General features: G+C 42.2%; 1 protein-coding gene across 1 annotated transcript in view; it reads right to left on the bottom strand.

Moving 5' to 3' along the window:
- The window catches only part of KCTD3 (potassium channel tetramerization domain containing 3), a 340,096-nt gene that overhangs the window by 18,365 nt on the left and 300,522 nt on the right, over positions 1-21,209 (bottom strand). Inside the window, exon 15 of the mRNA XM_085612922.1 lies at positions 11,423-11,519. Within this exon, the coding sequence (XP_085469048.1) occupies positions 11,423-11,519 (97 nt within the window). The remainder of the gene's footprint in view (positions 1-11,422; positions 11,520-21,209) is intronic.

Here is a 21,209-nt window from a genome sequence, read left to right as displayed (position 1 = left end):
AGGACTATCTGCCTTGACAAAGTCCTTCTCTGGACTGACTTATCTTTCTTGCATAACAGAACCCCTCAAAAAGCTGACCCAATGGTTTTTGGTGTGATCGATGAAAAAGCTTAAATATCTTACGGGGCTTAGCCGATGGAGTCTCTCATCCTCCTTCGAGGGGTGAGGCGGGACAAAGAACGATAGATTGTCCAATATAAAAAGGAGTGCCACCTTTCAGCAAGAAAGCCGCCTTAGTCCTCAGAACCAGTTTGTCTGGAAGACTGTTTTCCTCATCGCGATAACTTCAGATTGACATCACAACAAGCTGAAGTGATTGAGATGAGGAAAACCACCATCTTCTGTATCAAAATATGCAATGAGCAGCTGTGCATCAGCTCAAAAGGAGTACACATGAGAAAAGTCAGGGCACATTAAGGTCCATTGTGGCACAACAATCGGTTTAGAAGGGAACATGTGAGTTAAAGAGAGTACAACACGTTGCTTTAATAGGTGTGGGAGTAAATTTCATCCAGAAAGCACAATGATGTACAACCATGCAACATTCAGGTTAAAAAGTGTAACAAGAAGGGCTTTTTTGCATGAGTTTACAAAGTTGACAATAGCAAAAACATTGTGAGTCGCCAAAACAAACAGGGAGAGGAGGGTGTAGAAGAAGAGAGGGTTTTGTGCTTTCCAATAAAAAAAAAAGTGCAATGCTCCATTTTGCACAATGACGGTAAGTGGGGTTGATCTACAGATCATGGCACTTTGTCGTCCCCCATATAAATTGCATGGAGAAGTACATATATATAAATTCACAGGGTTGGTGCTGAAGGGACACATGAAAAGTAATCCAATGAAGTTGTGGGAGAATTTAATGACGAGTTTATTAAGCTCAAACAGACAAATTGAGTTACGCATGTTGCTAGTCATGGTTTGTTGTTTGGAAGAAGCAGAAAGGGCTAAACATTATCTTACACCCATCACCAGGACCGGGTGTTGTGCGTTAAAAGGAGTCAGAGGCATACAAAGAACTAGATGGGTGATGTTCAATTTGGGGAATTTCAAAGAATTTAATAACAAGATTTGTTTGAAAAAGGATCTAACACCTTCTGTGCAAAAAGTACAGAGGGTACTGGTAGAATTGAGGGCTTTGCACAGAATTAAATAAGTTAAGCAATCAAGACATCACATAGTAAATTGAAAGTTCACAAGGGATGGCACCTGTACTTTCGGCGTGCAAGTCCATTCAGACACCTAGAATGCTGATGGACTTGCACAATCTCAATGCCAAAATTTAGGTAGACCACCACCCACTTCCAATATAGCAGAAATGTTGGCATTGCAGAAGGTAGACCTGCTTTGCATGATGTTAGACATGTCCCCTGCATATCACCAGTCAGAGCGCTACAGGGATTCATTATTTGACTTCATTGTGTCACGTAATCAAGCTTATTCTAGCTCACACACTATCATTGTAACTGGATGCCCTTATGTTATATCAGCAGTTTTCAGATGGCAATGCACAGTTGCGTGAACTGATGTCATGGAATATTTTCCAAGACAGATTACAACAAACAGCGGATAACCCTATTTCCCAAACCTGAGGTAAATAAACTATATTAAAGCTAAAATGGTTCGAGAAAAAATATATAACAAGAAAAATAAGTTTGCAATAAGTAATACAAAAAAATTGGTAAAATAAAGAAAGATTCTTTTAAGGCAAACAAAGACTGAAAGAGAAGAAGGGATACCCAACAAAAAAGGTTATTACAAAAATATATTTTTTACTGCAATAGCAGAATCTAAACAGACAATTACAAAAACATGGTGCTCGCATAATAACACAGAAAACATGATTCACAACATAATATACTGTGTAAAACATAGAACAAATGGCAAAAAGGAAATCAATGGCGTTTCGACCTATGTAATTCTAAGGTCATCAGCAGGACAGAGGTACACTTTAGGGGAGCATCCCAAGAAAATAAATGTGTATATTGCCAGAGTGACATTCCAATTAGGAGTAGCAAGTTCATCCAAAACTCATCCAGAATTCAAAGTTGGAAAAAGGGAGTGATGCACACGATGTAAATAATGTGTCTATCCAGAAGGCCAGTGTAACATATCAATAGGAATTCGGAGCAAAAGTATCTAATTACGTTAAGGCGAATCATATGAAGATCGCATAACGCTCCCAGTGTCGGATTCGCCTTAATGTTATATCAGCACCATGTTTTTTTAAATTGTCTGTTTACATTCTGCTATTTCAGTAAAACAAAAAAAGATATTTTCAAAGACAACATCCTTGTGTAAGGGCAAATGAGAGTGAGCACGATCAAGTGTTAGAAAGCGTGGAAAGAATTCCATAGAGCAGTAAAATTCCCCTCAAGTGTGACAAATGCAAGGATTTCCTGGAGATTGTGGACAATTGTTTTTTAATAATTCTTTTTATTGAACATATAGAATCGACAACACATATTACATCAATGAGGAGGTAATTGAATAGTACATGGTAATCACAGTTTGACCAGTTCCTGAGCCACTGCTCTTGACTCGTTATATCATTCACGGCGAAGGAGGATCATCATGTAGAGGAGCACTCGTGGTGGTGGTGGTGGGGGGGGGGGGGGGGGGGGCAGGGTGGGGGTGGTACAGACATTCCCGCGATAGACATTCCATTCATTCCAAATGGAGGACCATTTTTGGGGACATCCCCGTGCCACGTACACTGTCTTTTCCCAGAACATGCACCATTTTGGGCGAGTGTGTAGCCCCCCCATAGCTGTGCGATGTTTCTCTTTGCTATCATCAGGCCCAGTGTTACCCAGAGTATGCGTTTACTGTTCAGGTCTGTGGGCTCCCACACGTTCAAAAGACATCTCTTTGCTTCCGGATGAATGGTGAGTGCGAGTACTTCACTGAGGATGTCATGTATTTTGCGCCAGTATTGCTGAATGTGGTCACATTCCCACAGTATATGCATGAAGGTTCCCTCCTGACCGCATTATCTCCTGCAGTCCCCCTTCTCTGCTCTTCCCATTCGCACTAGATAGGGCCCTGTAATATACAACCTATGCAGAATTTTGAGTTGGACGAGTCGTAGCCTGGCTGATATGGCTACTTCTCTTGGGGAGGCAACAGCCTCTTGCCACTCCTCGTCATCTAGCTCTAAACCGTCTCCTTCCCACTTTTCTCTCGTCTGTTGGAGAGGGTCCGCAGTATTATTAATCAGTTTTTTATACATCAGCGATATAGCCTTCATTGGTAGATAGCCGTCAAGCAGCCGATCTTCAAGGGGTGAGTATTCTGGAGGGGTGAAGTCGCACTCTTGTTGTAGGGAGTAAAATGGTTTAATTTCGCCCTTCACTCATAGGTCCCCCATTTTGGAGATCCCAATTAGGTCCCATTTATCGAACCCCTTCGATGTCCACAAGTTGCCTAGTGCCTCTGTATCCCATAGAGGAGTTGCCAGTGTAAGTGTCTGCTCCCACCCCAGGCTTCTAGTCGCGGCATGCCAGAATTGAACTGAATGTTTAGTCGGCCCTTTCAGGGAAAGTCGCCGGGGTTTAGAATATAGTACTCTATTATAGTTCCCTCCTGGCAGCAGCCACCTATCCATGGCATAGCCCGGATCATCCGCGCGACAGTAAGTACAGTGGTTGATGGCAGCAAGGTGGGCTGCCCAATAATATTTTTTAAGGTCCAGGAGACCAATTCCTCCATCATACCAGCTTAGGTTAAGTTTAACTAGTGCTATGCGGGGTTTCCTATTCCACAGCAAGTCTCTCTGCAGGCTCTCGATCTCTGTAAAGTATCTTGTGGGAACCAAGTCGGGGGAGTTTTGCAGCCCGTATAAGAAGCGGGGCAGGGACATCATTTTGAAAAGGGACGCCCTGCCCAGCATTGAGAGTGGGAGTGCCTTCCAGCTTACAATGTCCCGCTTCAATCTTTGCAAGGGTGGGAGCAGGTAGCGATCGAATTGGCGTTTAGAGGCTGAGGTGACAAAAATGTCCAAGTACTTAAAGCCCACTGTGGTGATCTTCACTGGGCAGCCCTTTGGAAGGGCAGGCAGGGGGTCCGCTGAGGAAATATAGTATTCACTTGCTCCAGTTGATTGAGTATCCGGAGTATCTGCCAAAGGTTGCAAAAATGTTGAGCACACTCACGAGTGATGCTTTGGGGGAGGCCGAAAACAGGAGAATGTCGTCCGCGTACAATGAAATGCGGTCTTCTCAGGTTCATGACCATCGCAGTCCTCGTATCACTGGATCACTGCGATCCATGCTGCCAACGGATCCAACACCAGGGCGAAGAGGAGGGGGGACAATGGACAGCCCTGGCGAGTCCCTCGACTCAGCTTAAACACTTCGGATTTTTTGTTGTTGACTACAACTTGGGATAGGGGCTCGAGTAGAGGAGTCTGACCTATTGGATAAAGCTAGGCCCGAACCCCATTTTTGTGAGGTTTGCGAAAAGGTATGGCCAATCGACGGTGTCGAATGCCATTGTGGCATCTAGTGAGACTATTATTGCCGCTTTCTGGATTGTGGCTAGCCTCCCATAACTCCATGCACTCTACGCAAGTTTAGCGCTGTTTTCCCTAGGGCATGAAGCCTGATGGTCTGGGTGCACCAGTCTGCTGACTACTTTCGCAAGTTGGTTTGCTAGAAGTTTGGCTAATATTTTAGGTTCCGCATTTAGTAGGGAGATAGGCCTGTAAGAGGCACAGTCAGTCTTAGGCTTGCCCTCCTTTTGGATGGTGACTAGTGTTGCTATCCTTTGGTCTAGTGGAAGTACCCCCAGCCTCTTGCTCTCCTCAAACATGGCACGCATGTATAGGGCTAATTTATCCGCTCAGAGTTTATAAAGCTCAATAGGTAGACCATTAGAGCCATGCCCGATTGGAGACTCCTGATCGCTTGGGCTATTTCGTCATTGGAAAAATCGCACTCCAGCAGACCTAAGTCGTCCGCTGAAAGGGATGGAAGGGCTATGTCTTCTTCGGTGTATGGTGTACTCGTGCGGTCCTGGGGGTCAGTGATCGACTGACTTACCCCGTCTATCAGCTCTGGCATCAGCCTGCTCGCTAGCTCCTTCTTATCCAGCCATGCGATCAACTTCCCCGCCTTGTTCCCAAGATCGTACACTCTGCCCTGTTTTTCCATCCCTATTGTTTTGGCTCTAGCAGTCACTATCGCCTTGTAGTCGTCTCTTTTGAGTTGAAGGACACGTAATTTCTACCGAGTCACCTCTTCACCTAGCTCTTCTTCCAGTCGAAGAACTTAGTTCTCTGCGTCAACCACCTCCTTTAGTTTCTATTTTCGCACCCCGGCCCCCTTATTACTGATTTAAATGCTTCCCACAGGGTCTGGGGGATTCAACCGACCCTTCGTTTCCCTGGAAATATTGGTATATCGCTGTGAGCAATAACTTTCGGACTTCTGGGTTTCGGAGATGCCAAGGATTGATGGGGGCAACTCTACCCACCCTTTGCTGACCAATAACTAACTGGACCAATATCAGGGAGTGATCGGAGATGCCCCGCACTATGTGCCTTATTTCTTGGACATGTGTGATGTGGGGTGCAGGGACGAGCAGGTAGTCTATACGGGACAAGCTGTGATGAGCCCCTGAGTGAAAACTGTGCTGGATACTATCTGGGTGGTAAGCTCTCCAGACGTCTGTTAGGCCTAAGGTCTCTAGAAAGTCAGGTAGCCATCGGTACGATGGGTCGAGCTCTCGGGGCTGGTGTCGGTCTAGTGTGCCTGAAACCATTGAATTGAAGTCTCCTCCCACTATTAGTAGGAGTCCGTCTGGGAGTGATAGCAATGCAGACCCCAGGTCTTTAAAGGTGCTGCTTTGAAGGCCAGATGGCACATATACAGACATGAGCGATAATGTATTCTCCTCCCACTGTCCCGTGATCGCTATGTACCTACCCCAGTCATCAGACCAGGTGGAGTGTACAGTTAGTGGAAAGGAATTTCTCAGCATTATGCCAACTCCCCTGGAACCCGTGGTAAAACCTGAGTGGGCCCCCAACTTGTAGCCCCATCTGTTTAGAGCCTTACAGGAGTCACCCACCAAATGCGTTTCTTGGAGCAGGACAACATCTGGGGCATGTCGTATGCTGCAATACTACATAAAGTTTAACTTTGTCCCCAAGGCTGTTGACGTTCCAACTTATCATTTTAATACTCTTGTCCCATTGTGTAGTCATCAGGACATGTGTATACCATATATTCCTCTAATAAGAAGCAAATAGACTGTGTTGATTCAGCAAGAACATATAAAAGGCCAAAATCCCCAACCCAACTACCCCCCTCCCTACTCCCCTGCACTCCGGGCTCGGAACTGCCCATAAATCTAACAATGCAGAGTGCCTGTCGCCCAACAAACTAACTAAACGTAGAAAAGTGGGGGGATGCGGTGTCTCGTCCCTCCCTCCCCCCTGCATGCAGTTCTATTTAATGCCCCGAGAAGGGCCGGGCCGCATAATCATTACACAATAATTAGCAAGGTAACTCAACAAGTCCATGCCTGCCATAACTGCTATATACCTGTGTCACAAATCAAGGCAGATAGAGTTCAGTAAGGAGAGAATGTCCATTGTTCCCCAGAGCCGGCCCATATTGCCGTTGTATGAGTCGGGCTTGCCACTGTCTCAAGGGGAATTGTGTTCCTCAACTCCTCTGCACCCATCCAGATTGTAGACAATTTGATATGTGGTTTGATATCACGAATAAGGATGTAGAATGTAAGGAAAGTTTGATCACAGCACTAAAGGATGCACTGAGACCTATGAATGAAGAACAACAGAGATTGTTTGTGGGACTGTCTGAATTTTACAGCAAATTTGTGTGTAGCAAAGAATGGGGCAAGTCTTTAAAATTACACAGGGTGATACTTTTATGGCTTCCTCACTTGAAACACCTGATACCAAGGCCTGGAATACAAATCGATGTGGGTTCCGGGGGTAGAGTGAGGGTGAGGGTTAGCAGTGCTAATGTGAGCAGTGGAAGAAAAAGGGTACATTTTACATAGAGACCATGAGAGGGTCTGAATCTAGTCATTCTGTAATTGAGCACAAAGTTCTTACTTGGAGTGGTAATCACTTTATATCCCATTTGTGGAGCACTGAGTTCAGCTTATAAATCAATCACAAGCTGTTAGTTAATTTCTTTAGCACTAAAGGAGACAGCAAGTGACTTCAAGGATTGGAAGTGCAATAAAGAGTGCAGGAGAATTGTTTTTGGGTGAAACCTGTATCCACTCTAAAATTCTAAAAGGTAAATTTCCCTTCTCGCCTTCCTGCCGATGATGAGAATGTATCTAAGGAAGAGCAGAGTTCAGATTGGCTAGAGAAATGTGTACAGTGAAAGAAAATGTGTGATGCAAGAGGAAGTACTGAGTGTAGAGTGGAGATGAAGCATGAAGCATGAATGAAGAACACATATTGGGCAAGTCTACAGAGTACCTCAGTAAAGCACGTCCTGGTAAGCTGAATACAGAAGAAGATGCTTATTATCAAATTGCAGAAAATTGACCTTGGGTAGTGGTGTGGTCAGATAGTTCGGCTTGTTGGTAATGTCAGTTGGACTAAGGAGGAGAGTGGAGGGAGGAGTTAGATCATGAGAATCTAATCAGAGGTTTTTTTTTAAAAAAAGAAAAATATATTAGTTAATGTTGCTTGCAGAAAGGTAATATATTAGGTAAGATTATCAGAAGTGCCCCATGATCTTGCACATGGTATGATATATTTAAAGACTCAATAGGAGTATCAATATGATCTCATTATGGTGACGCAGGTAGTGCACTATACCAATCAAGCATGGTCCTTCTGCTAACCATTAGTAAGCTTCTATACATAATCTATTCCCTCTTTCAAAGTCCAGGCCTCCATTAACCTACTGTACACAGAAGTAGAAATACATTAACTATTTGCAGTTAAATTGAAATCTTGGGATAACTAGCGGAGATATTAAAAGATCAATAATCAATGTGTCGGCAACAGACAACAATGTAGGGTACAGACATGACATGTATAAAAGGTTGGGAGTAGGTGCTTCCTGTGCCCCAAACCCCAAACTGGCTGTAATAATTTGGTTGTATATACCCATCTACTGCCGCCTTACTTAAAAGAATAAGTCTTTGGAAAGTTATGTAACATTAACAAAAAGGATAGTAAAAAAATAAGTTACTTACCTTCAATAACACTGTTTCCGGTGGATATTCTACCTAACAGATTCCTCACCTTAGGAATAACCCCATGTACCATACTGAATCAAGAGATTTTTTTTACAGCAATTCTTTACGCACTAGTGGGTGGCATCTTGCAGTTCAAGGTCAGGTTCTTCCGCCCCGGAAGTGATGTCGAGTCCACAATATAACTGCCACCTCCATGCATCAACGTCAGTTTCTTTCTGATATCTATCTACACTGTTAGAAGCAGGGCCTTTAGTGATCAATCGTGCAGATCTCTAAATGAAGTATTTTTAATTTGGACCAAAGGAGGCCATTCCACAGAGCGGGGAGGCGGCAGGGTCGGTGAGGAATCTGCAGATAGACATATTATCCACCAGAAAGAATGCTACTGAAGGTAAGTACCTTGTTCTTCTGATGGACACTTCCAACAGCAGTTTCCTTACCTTGTGAAAGATATCAAAACAGTACCTCCCCAGGTGGTGAGGATGTGGAATGACTCAGACTTAATGACCACAATACCCCTCCCAATAGACCTGGCTATCCAAACAGTAGTACTTTGTGTAAGAAGCAGCCTGGCATATGACCAAGACTCCACACACCAGCGCAGTGGTGGTATCCTTGGCTTGGGTAGAATGGGCTTGCATGCCCTCAGGAGGCTGTTTTCTGGCAAATCCATAGCAGAATTTATGGAGATGGTTGGTTTCTGCACTGCTCTACCCTTCTTTATCCTAGAGAACCCAATGAAGAGCAAATTGTCTACCCAATGGTCCTTGGTGCAATAAATGTAGAAGTCCAGCGCTCTGTTTGTGCCTAATCAATGGAATCTTTCTTCCTCCTAGGATGGTTGAGAAGGGGCAAAGAATGATGGCAGTTATAGACTGCCCAATGTGGAAAGGCGGTTGTTTATCGTTGCTGGACAGAGTGTAACTAACTCACACAATGAGCAGATGTTATCTCTATGAGGAACACTGTCTTCAGGGTCAGTAACCTTATAGAATACAAGCATATTAGCTCATATGGAGTTCACATAAAAAATGTGAGAACCAAATTCAGACCCCATTGGGGCATCATAGACGTTTTAATGGAAACCTGTGTTAGCCCTTTTAGAAAACGCATTACAACAGGATATTTAAACAGAGATGGCTGATCGGGGAACAATAAAAAAGCCAATAAGGCTGACAACCCTTAACTGTGGCCACAGACAGGCCTTGCTGGGTTAATGAAAGGGAGAAAAGAAGAAGTGTCGTCAAAGCACGACAACGGTACCCACTGCCCTGCCCTGACAATCAGTGGTGTTCAGACCCTAACGTACCACATACATTGCTATGTCTTAACATCATGAATTACTTGCTGGAGGGTGGCATTAAAGGTCGTCTGGGACAAGATATCGCTCACCATGTGCTTGAGTAACGCCCCAGGAGGCAACTCTAATTTAAAGACTATAGGGCAAGGCTGACAGATGAGAACATATGTTTCCTGAATGCCTCTATTTGGAGTCCAATGTGTGCAAGCCAGAATCACAAAGCTCTCTGGTGTTGGGTGCTGCAGGATGAAAGGTGGGTCCCCACCCCCCCCCTATTTTTCTATTGACAGGCAGGCAAGATCCTGGCTTCACCTGGGTGCCCAAAAGGGTGTCTGTGAGTGCCTCATTAAATGGAAGGGGTTGTTCTGAAGAGGTCTGCCATGCAAAACTTCAGTAAGTACATTTTGTTTTATCCTCCATTGAGAGAAGCTGGAGGTCAAGAACATCTGCCACCCTTCTAATCACCATAGCGAATGAGACATATTGTTCTGTAGAGGGCCATGGTGGAGAACTGGGGCCAATGTCAGATGAAATGTCAAGGCAACTGGTCTCTTGGAGGTCCAGAAAATGTTTTTTATCATTCTATATTTGCGATGCATCATTGCAGTCATTGTCTTCATGTGGCTCCAAGTCGGAAAATCTGTGAGGTAGCAGAAGCGTGTCAGAATCATAATGGGTTGAGTAAGAGATGGTGATGGAAGTGACTTCAATAGTTGTTGTGACAGATTTGCTTTCAAGCCTAAAAGGACAATGGACTCTGCCATCAACGGCATAGCTTTGCTGGTGGCATTGCCACACAGAACCGTACATGGAGTTGGAGCAGGCTCTGGCACCAAAGTTTGGGTGGGCCCCAGAGTGGGGTCAAGAACTACAGTCTGGGATGGATCTGCCAGCAGTAACCCGAATGGAGGCCTCCTCAGATACGTGGAGTCCGAAGGTGCGACCAAGGGTTACGAATGCTACCAAAAACTCACAACAGGCTTGAATCTTCTGCAAAAGCGCCCATAGACCCAGAAACTGGAAAGGGGGTTGTTCTGTAGTGGATGACTGAGATCTGGAGGAACCCTGATGCCCATGGAATTTTTTTCAGACGCGAGTGGCAAGTAGAAGGGGAGCCATGTTTGTATTTTTCCCATTTTGAACTTACCTGAGGATCGGGATTGGAATGATGACCTCTCATGAGAACTTCCTTGGTCCCAAGAGCGCATCGACAACCTCTATTTGGACAAAGGGCAGGCCCTCCTAGGGTTCTCAACAACACAGAGTTTGACTTTGCAGTCCTGGATGGCATTCAGATTCATCCAAGTGCTTTTGTTACATTACTTTGCATCATACGACAAGCTGAGACATTGGAGATGGATCTTCTGAGGGTGTGTTACTGACATGTGTTGACGCTCATAGATTGCAGTTATATTGTGGCCCCAAAGTCACTTCGGAGGTAGGATGGACCTGACGCAGAGCAACATGACACCACCTACTGGCACACGAGGGAACTGCTGAGAAAAAAAGTCAGCAGATCTAGTCTGGCGCCTAGGGTTATTCACAAGGTGAGCAATCCGCTTTTAGAAGTATCCATCAGAACTACAAATTCATACTGTGAACACTGTACAAGTTCAACTCGAAATTAATAATTTTCTATAATCAAACACTGCATATCCACAAGAACACCTTGTTTTTTTATTGTGCCTCACACCACACTCGTGCTGCTTCGATGCTCTACAAAAAACAGATATTATTACACAATTTAATGCCACTGTATTTAATAAACTCTGCAGGATGGAAGGGAGACTCAGCCTTGCCAGAGTTCAAACTTGTGAGCTTCAGACCACTGCATCACAGGGTAGGAGGCTAAATCACTGAGCAGTCCTAGTCTGTACTGCGGTGATTGATCGTAAAACATGCTATCCATGCCAGCACAGTGTATATTACCTTTTCCCACTGGAAGACAGCCTAACGAAGAGCTTGTTCGTCACAGGCACAACCTTTTGGATAAACACTTGTTGATCATCTCTTTCACCGAACGGGCCTGCAGAGCAAAACAATATATTGTATTTTAATATTAACCTCCACTTAATAACTAAAAATGCATCACGGAAAGTAAAACAAACACTGCTGCTGCGTGCGCTTTTGTTACAAGGGGCCGATTTTGTTTGCTGCAAAACCGGCCCCCAGTAACAAAAACCTTGCCCCACCGGTCCAAAACCGGCCCCCACCCTTCCAGCCTACCGGATAAACGCTCTGTGCCCGCCACGGCAAGTCCGGCCCTGACTTACATCATTATGATAGTCACCTCATTGATCACTAAATACCATGGCTATAATATTTTTACATCGCAAAATCCCTTGTTGTCCTTTTACAGAGAGACGTTATACAGTCACCCGTGACTAAGGCTCTTTTCACCAGGCGGTATCATGTACTACTACTGACATGTTGAACACAACTCATGTTTTCTAAGGCTCCTCAGCTGGGCTACAAGCTGGAGTATCTAATGTACCTGACACACTACAAACATGCCTCATTGCACTAATGAGCCCTGCCCCGATAGGCTCGGTCCAGGCTGATGTAGCGAAAGAAGTTCTTATTGTGGCTCACCCCAACTGGCCATGTTTTAGAGCTTTTTAATAGCGCTCTAATGCAAAACAGCACTATTTTTTCATAACTTTCAGCCATACAACATGGCTAAAAGTTATGGGAAAAGCAGTACAACAGAGGGGATAGGGGGTTAAAGCAGCATGAAAAAGGGAGGCGGTAAACCTGCATGATCGGAGGTGGTGGAAGGAGATAAAGCAGCTCCAAAAACAGGGGCAGGGTAGACTGGATAAAGAAACACGGACAATTCAGGTGGGGGTGTAAAAAACAACTGATAAGGTCCACAAAATAAGACGCAAATTATTTAGTTTAGCAGCTAAATGTGCAATGATTAATGTAAAATTCAAAGCTGAAATGACACCCATTCAAAGTGAGCCGATTTTAGATAGGCAGTCATAATTGTCTGTTTAGACCACAGAAAAGCTAAAAAGCAAGTTTCCTTTAAATAGAAGCAAACCTAAAATTACTGAAATGTGCACAACGTCAAATGAAAGCTCGGCCTTAATGTGAGATGCTTAGAAATGCTCGTCATACCTGCAGAATATTCCAGTTTGACACATGTATTACTTTTATAAAGCAACATTTTATTCTTAAATGACAAGAACTTCCTGTTTCTCATGTCTCACATAATGTTTGAGTAGAATAGTTGTGCTTTTTAAAGAATATTTCTTGTTTGTATTAAATAAACTACTTTACCTAACAGTCAATTTACAAATGGATGTTTCATTTATTTAGTATAGTTCATTGTTCTCACAGTGAAACATTTGTTTTAGAAGCCTAACATGTGTACCCATCCCAATGGGAATGGAGGCTTATGTTTCCAGAATTTAACTACCTAAGAATGTCTGTAGCTCAGTTTGTGGTAAACTTTGCAAGCCGCATGTATGTTCGTGGGAATGGAGGAGCTGTACCTGCTCACAGACAAGCGCTTCCACCTAACTGGTCCACGTTGGAAGAAGCCTGCTGCAATGTCTGCAATATGTATTTTTGTCTTGTATATTAATGTGTGTTCCTAGGTAGAGGTATTATGCTTTTTCCTATTTCCCTTGCCAGACTCTTGACAGTTGTGGCTACAGCTGCTTATGTTTATTCCTTACTTTTGTTTTAGACTTTATTTTTACATATTGCTACTGCAACTGTATGTTGATTCAATTGGATTTAATGAGACTCAGCTGAGTTTCATAAACTACACTTTATGGGAAGTTCTGCTGCTTTAAATTTGGCTTTGAGCTTCGTGCTCCTTTAACCTGTTAACCGCGGCGTAAAATCCGCCGCGGGTGCAAGTAAATTCTTGCGCGGGCGGAGCCGCGTCGGGCAACGGACGTGCGCAGCACTACGGAGGTAGTGCTCGCGACGGCCGACGGGCGCATCAAACGCGTTAATCTAACTATTTTCCGTGAAAATAGAACTCTTCATGAGTTCTAATAAACTCTAAAAATGCTGGTCCTCTTCTTTATAATAGGGATGTATTCCTTTATGGAGCACGCTTGATGCATTATTTGATTACTGGTTGTAGCCAAATGTTTTTATGAGATGTCTGTATACTTGTTTACTTGACAAATTTGAATAAAGAATAAAAAGAGAAACTTACTAATCTCTTAATGAGAATAAATGTTTTGAAAACTTATCCAAACGCTCATCATTAACTGAACTTAAAACTGTGAACTGCGATTTAAATTTGCGATGTCGAATTTGCTTCTTGATTAATAATAGGATATTCAAAGATCCATCACCGGAGGTGAGAAGTATCCAGCGCAGAAACAGGGCCTTACCCTGTAAGCGATAATAAATTAAAGATTGAACAATATCAATATATTATTTAAGAATTTAAGAATTGTCTGTGCTGTCAGAACAATAAGTAAAGAAGAACAACATAGAGAGACACAAACAGGCGAGTGGGGAGGCGGACACAGAAACACTGACAAAGCAAACAGTACCTGAATTACAGCATGATCAGCAGAGGGACACAAGTTAAGATGAATAAATCTGTGCTTGGTCCCTGCACCACAGAAGAAACAGTAAGTGACTCTAAGCCACACGCTGGCCAATTAGGAGGCAACAAAGAAGAGTGACAATTAAATTGTAACTGCATTTATATAGCGCTTACTACTCGTGATGAGACGTCAAAGCGCTTTACGCCAGACAGCGAGCTGCTTCGGAACCTTTGTAGATCTGGATCCAGGTCCCGCTAATGCTGAGGCCCTGCTGAGGAGCTCAGCATGCCAGATGGGAGATTTGTCTCAGACTACTGATCAAATAAGATCTGGGATGTTCATAGCACATGAAAGCCACTTATGATCTGTAGACTGTCAAAAGATGCACATACCAGATTCTATAAACATTTTTGACAAATCAATGAACTATGTGATTGTGTAATACAAACATCCCTCAAGTTGCCCACATCAGCGGTCTTCTCAGAACTGCAAAGTGGCTATAGGGCAACACCATATCACTCAACAAAATCTTCAAATACATTTACTCCACAATAATTCAATATTAATTAAAAGCCTATAAATCAAAATGCACATAATAAAAAGTTAACAGTAGAGTAAAAAACATTGTTCTTTAGGTTATTAGAAATATGTAAGCATACAAGAACATAATTGTGGCTTAGAAAAACAAAATCCCCAAAACAGGGCACTTAGAAATAAATACAAACCTGATGGGTTGGAAGGTGATAGAATAATTAAATTGTAATGTTTATCTCACAAATGGTTCTAAATATCCTTCATCAACCAAATGCAGGAAAGAAAAACATCTTCCAAACCACGCAGTTGAAGAAATAAAGATACCTCAGCTAATGACCCTTTAGATACCAGCAACATTACTCCACATATGGAGTTTGTTTTTAAAGTTATTTTCTGTGACAAGCATCAGGGTCATATCTCCCAAACCCTACAAAAAACCGTAAAGGTAAGCCAAAGCCTCCATACTACCCGGGCAGAGCTCCAAAAAACACCTCTAAAGGGCTCGATATGATAGTCCTGAAAATCAGTTTACTATTCAATCAATTCTTCATTATTTGCAAATCAGAGTCAAAGAATAAAACATTAAAAAGTTGCAATAATTTATCAAAAATCAAAGCCTAAAACCAACAGCTGACAGTAATAGTAATATACAAAACATGCATGATAATAAATTGAAATTAAATTAATCAAATCCAAAGGCAAAAAATCCAAGCGAGCAATACTTTTGAGACATTTTCAAACAGTTCAATCACCTATACTTTTACTTGAGAAGACAGCAGATTTCAAAAAGGGGCTGACTGCGAAAAAAGCCTCTTCACTCCATAGCAATTGCAAATAGTGTAAAGCCACACTACATTGTGTAAAACAGAGTATCCTCAAAAGCGGTAATAAAACTGTCTAGTAAAAATTCATAAAATGTACAAACAAGACAAAAGGTAACTGGGTGTTCGGAATTACCATTGCAGGGACAGGCACCCACCTGAGATACACCATACAATCCCAATGAAAAAAACTAAGTAAGGGGTGAACACTGCCCGCCCTGAAATAAACTGAAAGCAATCTCTCCCCCACCTTCTCATTTCCCATAACAACTAAGGCTCCAAGCAAACGTCTTTCAAATTAGGATGGGCTTGCAATGTAACGTTACAACATTCAGTGCTCTCCCTTAAGGTTTGCCGTTTCCACAAAAAAAGAGATTTCACTGCTGTTTTATCCTTCTTACTTATGGGAGAATGCGAGGAAAAACTGCTCATATAGGCTTAAGATTCCCAGGGTAGATTTGATATATGCGAGCCACAGGATGGATAAGCCCTTGGGTAATAATAAGCAATTCTTAATAGTAGCCTTATTCACTTTGCTTCAGGATTGGCTCCATTCAAAGGCCATAAATTAATTGTAGCTAATTTGACAAAATTCTCTAAATATGGCAAACCCAGCTATTCATGACAAATAAAATGAGAACTGCTATACAGTAAAAGCAACAGGCATCTACACAGTTGATTTTTCTCGACCTGGAGAGAATATTTGAATAACCCCATACTCCTGCGCCGTAACATTGCAACTTGTATGCACACAAAAGTGCACCTATTGCCCTACATAGTTTTAGGACACTGGCAGCAACATGGGAATCCCAGGTACCAGAAGTGTCAAACAATCCTCAAATTCGAGTAATTATGGACACTGATTAGCCACTTGTTCCTACAAGCCAGAGGGGGCACCCTACATCTCCTGGAACCACAGGTCAAAATCTGTGATTTGCTATAGGTGGTAGACAAATCTAATTCTGCCATAAAATTAACCAAAGAATCAATCAACTTACGCAGGGTGTTGGGTGTGCGGTTCATAGGGATGGCAACGCCAGCGTACAACAGTGCTGGAAATGCTGTGATGCCAATTATAGGAACTTCCTTAGTAGCACTGGTTAAAACAGAGCTCAATTTATTAAATACATTAATACAACAAAAATGAAAAGTAGCATGACCAAATTATGCCCCAAGTCGTTACAAAGTTACATAGTACAAGATTTCCAGTTGCTGAAAAGGATAATGAGAAACGGCCATCCAACGTTTCAGGATTTGCAGACAACAACGCCCCCAAATGTCATTACAGACATGGTTTTATCCTGAGCAGGTGTCCAATTCAAAGCAAGTCCACCAGTATATTGTCATAGAAACTTCTTCACTTTATTTACAGTGCTGCATTCCATGGTCAGCAACATTACAGCCAGTCCAAACCACAAATGTAACCAACACGTGTTTCGTCTTGTGGATAATATCCCACTGACTTCCTCAGGGGTACAAAAGGACAAACAAAAGGTTGGTTTCCCTCACTGGAGTTAGTATGGTGTATTCAAATAAAGTAAACTTAAAGGAAAGGGAAGTCAAAGAAAATCGTGATTATGAGTACTATTGCAAAAAAAGAGAAAAATAAATATTATGAGAAAAAAGGAGTACAAACTTTTCAATTATATACAGAGGGTCTAAGACAAATCGAGAAAACATCCCTTGTCTAGATTGCATGAATCTTTCCTTCCTTTTATTCCTCTTTCTGGGAATTCAAAGACTGTCTAATTATGTCAACTTGGACTCTATCTGACAGATTACAAATCACGATTGGTTGACCTTTGAACGAGGCCTAGAGGAACTGTGAGTTTGGACTCTGCAATTACATATTATAACTAGTAATAGATTTACTATTACAATGTTACATGGATGCTTTTTGATTCAACTGTGATGGATTGCTAAAGGATTAAGACGATAATCATAATTAACTTATAATTGTGGACTTAGCTGAAGTATTAATGTACCTTTGACATTCTTGGATTGCAGTTGGACTAGAGTTAGGCGGCCATATCAATATAGTTCGCTGCTCAAGTGACAACACGTCTTCCTGGGGTACTTATGTTTTTTTGATTTGCGATGCACGGATGACTTTAAACTATGATTTCAAGTACGCTGTCTGTATTTGGGATTAGGTGTTTGTATAATGGATGTTACACTTGTAGCTCACTAGATAAACATGTGGCAATATAGATATTTACATAAGGTAATGGTGGTGCATCATGAGTACTCTTGGGAGCTAATTAAGTGTTGTTAGCTATGGCTGATAAGAATATATCAGTGAATCCGATTTTTAAAACATTGAATATTTATTTTATTGTTGCCCAATGGGACTCTCTACTTGGATTTCCTGATCTAGGTTTTCATTTCAGAATGGCACGTATGAACACAGATCTCGGAATGTAATCTTCGTAGTCGGTTTACGACTACTAGTAATTACATAATTTTGGTATATATGGTTAGTTCGAAATAGCACGTATGCGAAACGCCGCTGTTCAATGAGGAGCACTCTCCCATGCAGCAGGCGGTAAGGAATTAACTTGTGAGCTGTGTTACTGCTTGTTATGAGTTACTTATTTTGGTCAAATTGCAGACTGGATACTTCGTTTGCGGTATCCCTGATTCTCTAATTAAATTCCCTGACGACTTAAATATAAGTTATGACTATACACAATTCATAGTCATTCATGGGACTCCTATTTATTAATACTTGGTTACTTTTATTTTAAGAATAAGTCTAATGATACACATTAATACCTAGGTGTTGGTGAGAACTTACGGTCATAATTATTGACGCTGAAAATTGCCCTTATCATGATTTATTTGGTGAGTTGTTATTTAATAATAACAACTCACCAAATAAATCAGGGCTTAGTGGTAACTTGGAATCTTCCTACTTTTCACTTATTCACCTACATGACCCTCTCTGTGGTCTACAATCTGGCACATTGTCTGTAAGACGCACAAGGGATATACTCTAGATTTGCATTACACCCTATGAATATAATTGAAAACTTTTTGACTCCTTTTTGCTAATATTTATTTTCTTCTTTTTAGCAATATTACACATAATCACGATTTTCTTTGACTTCCCTTTCCTTTGAGTTTACTTTAGTTGACTTACACCATACTAACTCAAGCGAGGGAAAGCAACCTAGATAGTTATGGGTTTTATTTGTCCTTTTGTAACCTTGAGGAACCCGGTGGAATATTATCCACAAGACGAAAAACAAGTTGGCTGCATTTGTAGTTTGGACTGGCTGTAATGTTGCTGACCTTGGAATGCAACATAGAAAATAAAGTGAAGAAGTTCCTATGACAATATACTGGTGGACTTACTTTGAATTGGACACTTGCTCAGGATAATTTTTTTTTATTAAATACATTACTAAGAAGTGGGGCACAAAGCTTCACGTTACATTTAGCCAAACCAATTGGAAAACCATCAGTCCCCAGAGCTTTCGACCCAGAAAATTGACAAATAGCTTCAGTGATTTCTTCAATAGTGAAAGCCAATCTGGGGCATTCCTACGCGTAATCTGTGGTGTAATATTTCGGCATAGGAACTGCTGCAGAAGGGCAATAAATTGCTAAAACGTGCCTAACCCAATCATAATCATTTATGCTTCTAAATATCTTATTGTCTGGGGTATCCCTGGACCTACACAAATTAAGTGTGGACCAAAGGACTTATGTTTGGCAGCAATAGTAAGGTGCTCCCAATCACCCTGATTCAGCTCTATCTTTCGTCTCTTTAATTGTTGCTTGTATGGTTCTCTAGCAAAAGCTAATTCCTGTGGTACCCTGGGTTTAGCTGATAAGGTTTCCTTGAGCCAGCTATTTTAAAAGAAAATTGGGAATCAAACCATCTAGGACCACCTCTAGTGCTCTTAACTGGGCATAACAAACTTGCCCTAGTACAAGCACACAAAACCTCGAAATTGCGCACAATGTCAAATCCAGCAACTTTAGCACGTTCAAAGTTAGACCGAATAGCGGGAATGGAGTAACAAGCATAACCATCATGCACAACAACTTCAATAGCCCATGTCTCCTGAAAGCAGTTAATTTCAAGTTTCTCAACAAGAGATATCCAAATGGACATCAGCAGTTTGGATCTGAGCCCCGCAGTCATCTAGCTGATGACTGACAGAAGGGAGCGAGTAACACAATTTGGCACAACAGAAACTACTGAGATTAAAGACGGTAAAGAACAAATCCCAGCCTGAACCTCGACCGAGGGGCAGTAGGGACTGAACGCAAATCAACCAGTGTCATCTATGTCAGTAAGAACTCCAAACAGACTATTGACAGCATTGGGGGGTGGGGTGGTAACTAACTTACGAATTGAGAGTAACTGATTGATGCACGGAGGAGGCATGCAGCTACAGAATTGTTAGAGGTGCTGAAAGCACAGGTGCTTTGTAGAAATGCCCTAAAGACAAAGATGTGCTGTGAATGTTCGGCCAACTTTACAGAAAAGTTAACATATTTCTGATAAAAATGGGTTTGCTGAAATTTAAAATGATGGAATCACCCTGTATATCTTTTTTGAGTGGCCGATCCAACCCCACTCTCCTGACCATTAGAATTTTTGAGCTGTTGGCCAGTGAGAACCCTATGTGCTTCACCAGCCAATGAAGGACTTTATTAAAAAGTTTGCTGTTGGTTTCCTCAGCATCCCTACAGAGTGAGGGAGACCAGCCAAAACAGGAATCTAGGGGCTGGCTGCCAGGGTAAGGTTGATGACATTAGAATTTGCTGGTCTTGTTACTGGAGTTTAACGTTTGGCCATTCACAGCGGGAGTTATTAGTGAGACCCTTGCTTGCACTTCCGCTATCGCTGCATCAGACCCTGATAACAGGCCTCTGTGTACACACAATTGCTGTAAATGTGAAAAACTCACACCTGAAGGCATATGTTCCTTGCCATTGTTAATACCCCCAGAGGAAGGCCCTATGACACCATACCTAGCCATGGCTCTATCCAAACTAGCCAAGGAGCGTTCATTAAATTGGTGCACTGTGGGTTAAATAAATGCTGGGTTTGCAGCGAATGTTGCATCTTGGATAGAAGCAGAGAAGGGAGCTAGCCCAAAAGCCTGAGGTTGATGCAAAGCTGCTAGCCGAGATTCAATCTGCATTAAATCCAATAGTGGTAGCAGCTGTGACTGAAGAATCAATGAGAATCCCTTGCAACAGCCCTCTATGAGTTCTTTATAATTCCCCTCCAGTTTACTCGAACAGTCTCTCTAAATCAATAGTCTTTGGTGAGTGTGTCCGTGCCCCCTTTCTTTGCTTTTTTGGTGGCAGGGTGCGCGCAGAAGTTAGGGGCAAAGGTGCTCACTTCGGCTGACCACAATTTAAGCTACCCAGAATTAATATCACTGCGGGCTTTGGTTATTCTTGGGGGTGGAAGTATTGCTGATTGCAAGGTAGCAGCAAATAACAAGCGAGAATTAATGTTTTCTCATTGATTCCTACATATTTTTGCCATTTCAATATGGGCTTTCACTGGGAAATTTCTCCTCCTACTGCAGGTGAAACGCTTGGTTAAAAAACTTTAGACCTGCGACTTTCCCAGAGACCCCCTGTTACCGACTTCATATGGATTAATGAGCCACTCATAATGAGGGCTCTTATGTAAAGTTGGCTTCTTATTTTTTAGCAAGACCCTACTTTCATTGACAATGGAATTAGGTCACTTGTGATTCTCTTTTCACAGTATTGCTGAACAGATCCATGACAATACTTAAATCATGTTTAGACATATTTCCCACTGCCATACATAGTACATTAGAATCACTAGGCAGACTGTTT

Source organism: Triturus cristatus, chromosome 6 (genome assembly GCF_964204655.1).
Source record: "Triturus cristatus chromosome 6, aTriCri1.1, whole genome shotgun sequence".
Classification (NCBI taxonomy): domain Eukaryota; kingdom Metazoa; phylum Chordata; class Amphibia; order Caudata; family Salamandridae; genus Triturus; species Triturus cristatus.
This window is presented reverse-complemented; position numbering and strand designations above follow the sequence as displayed.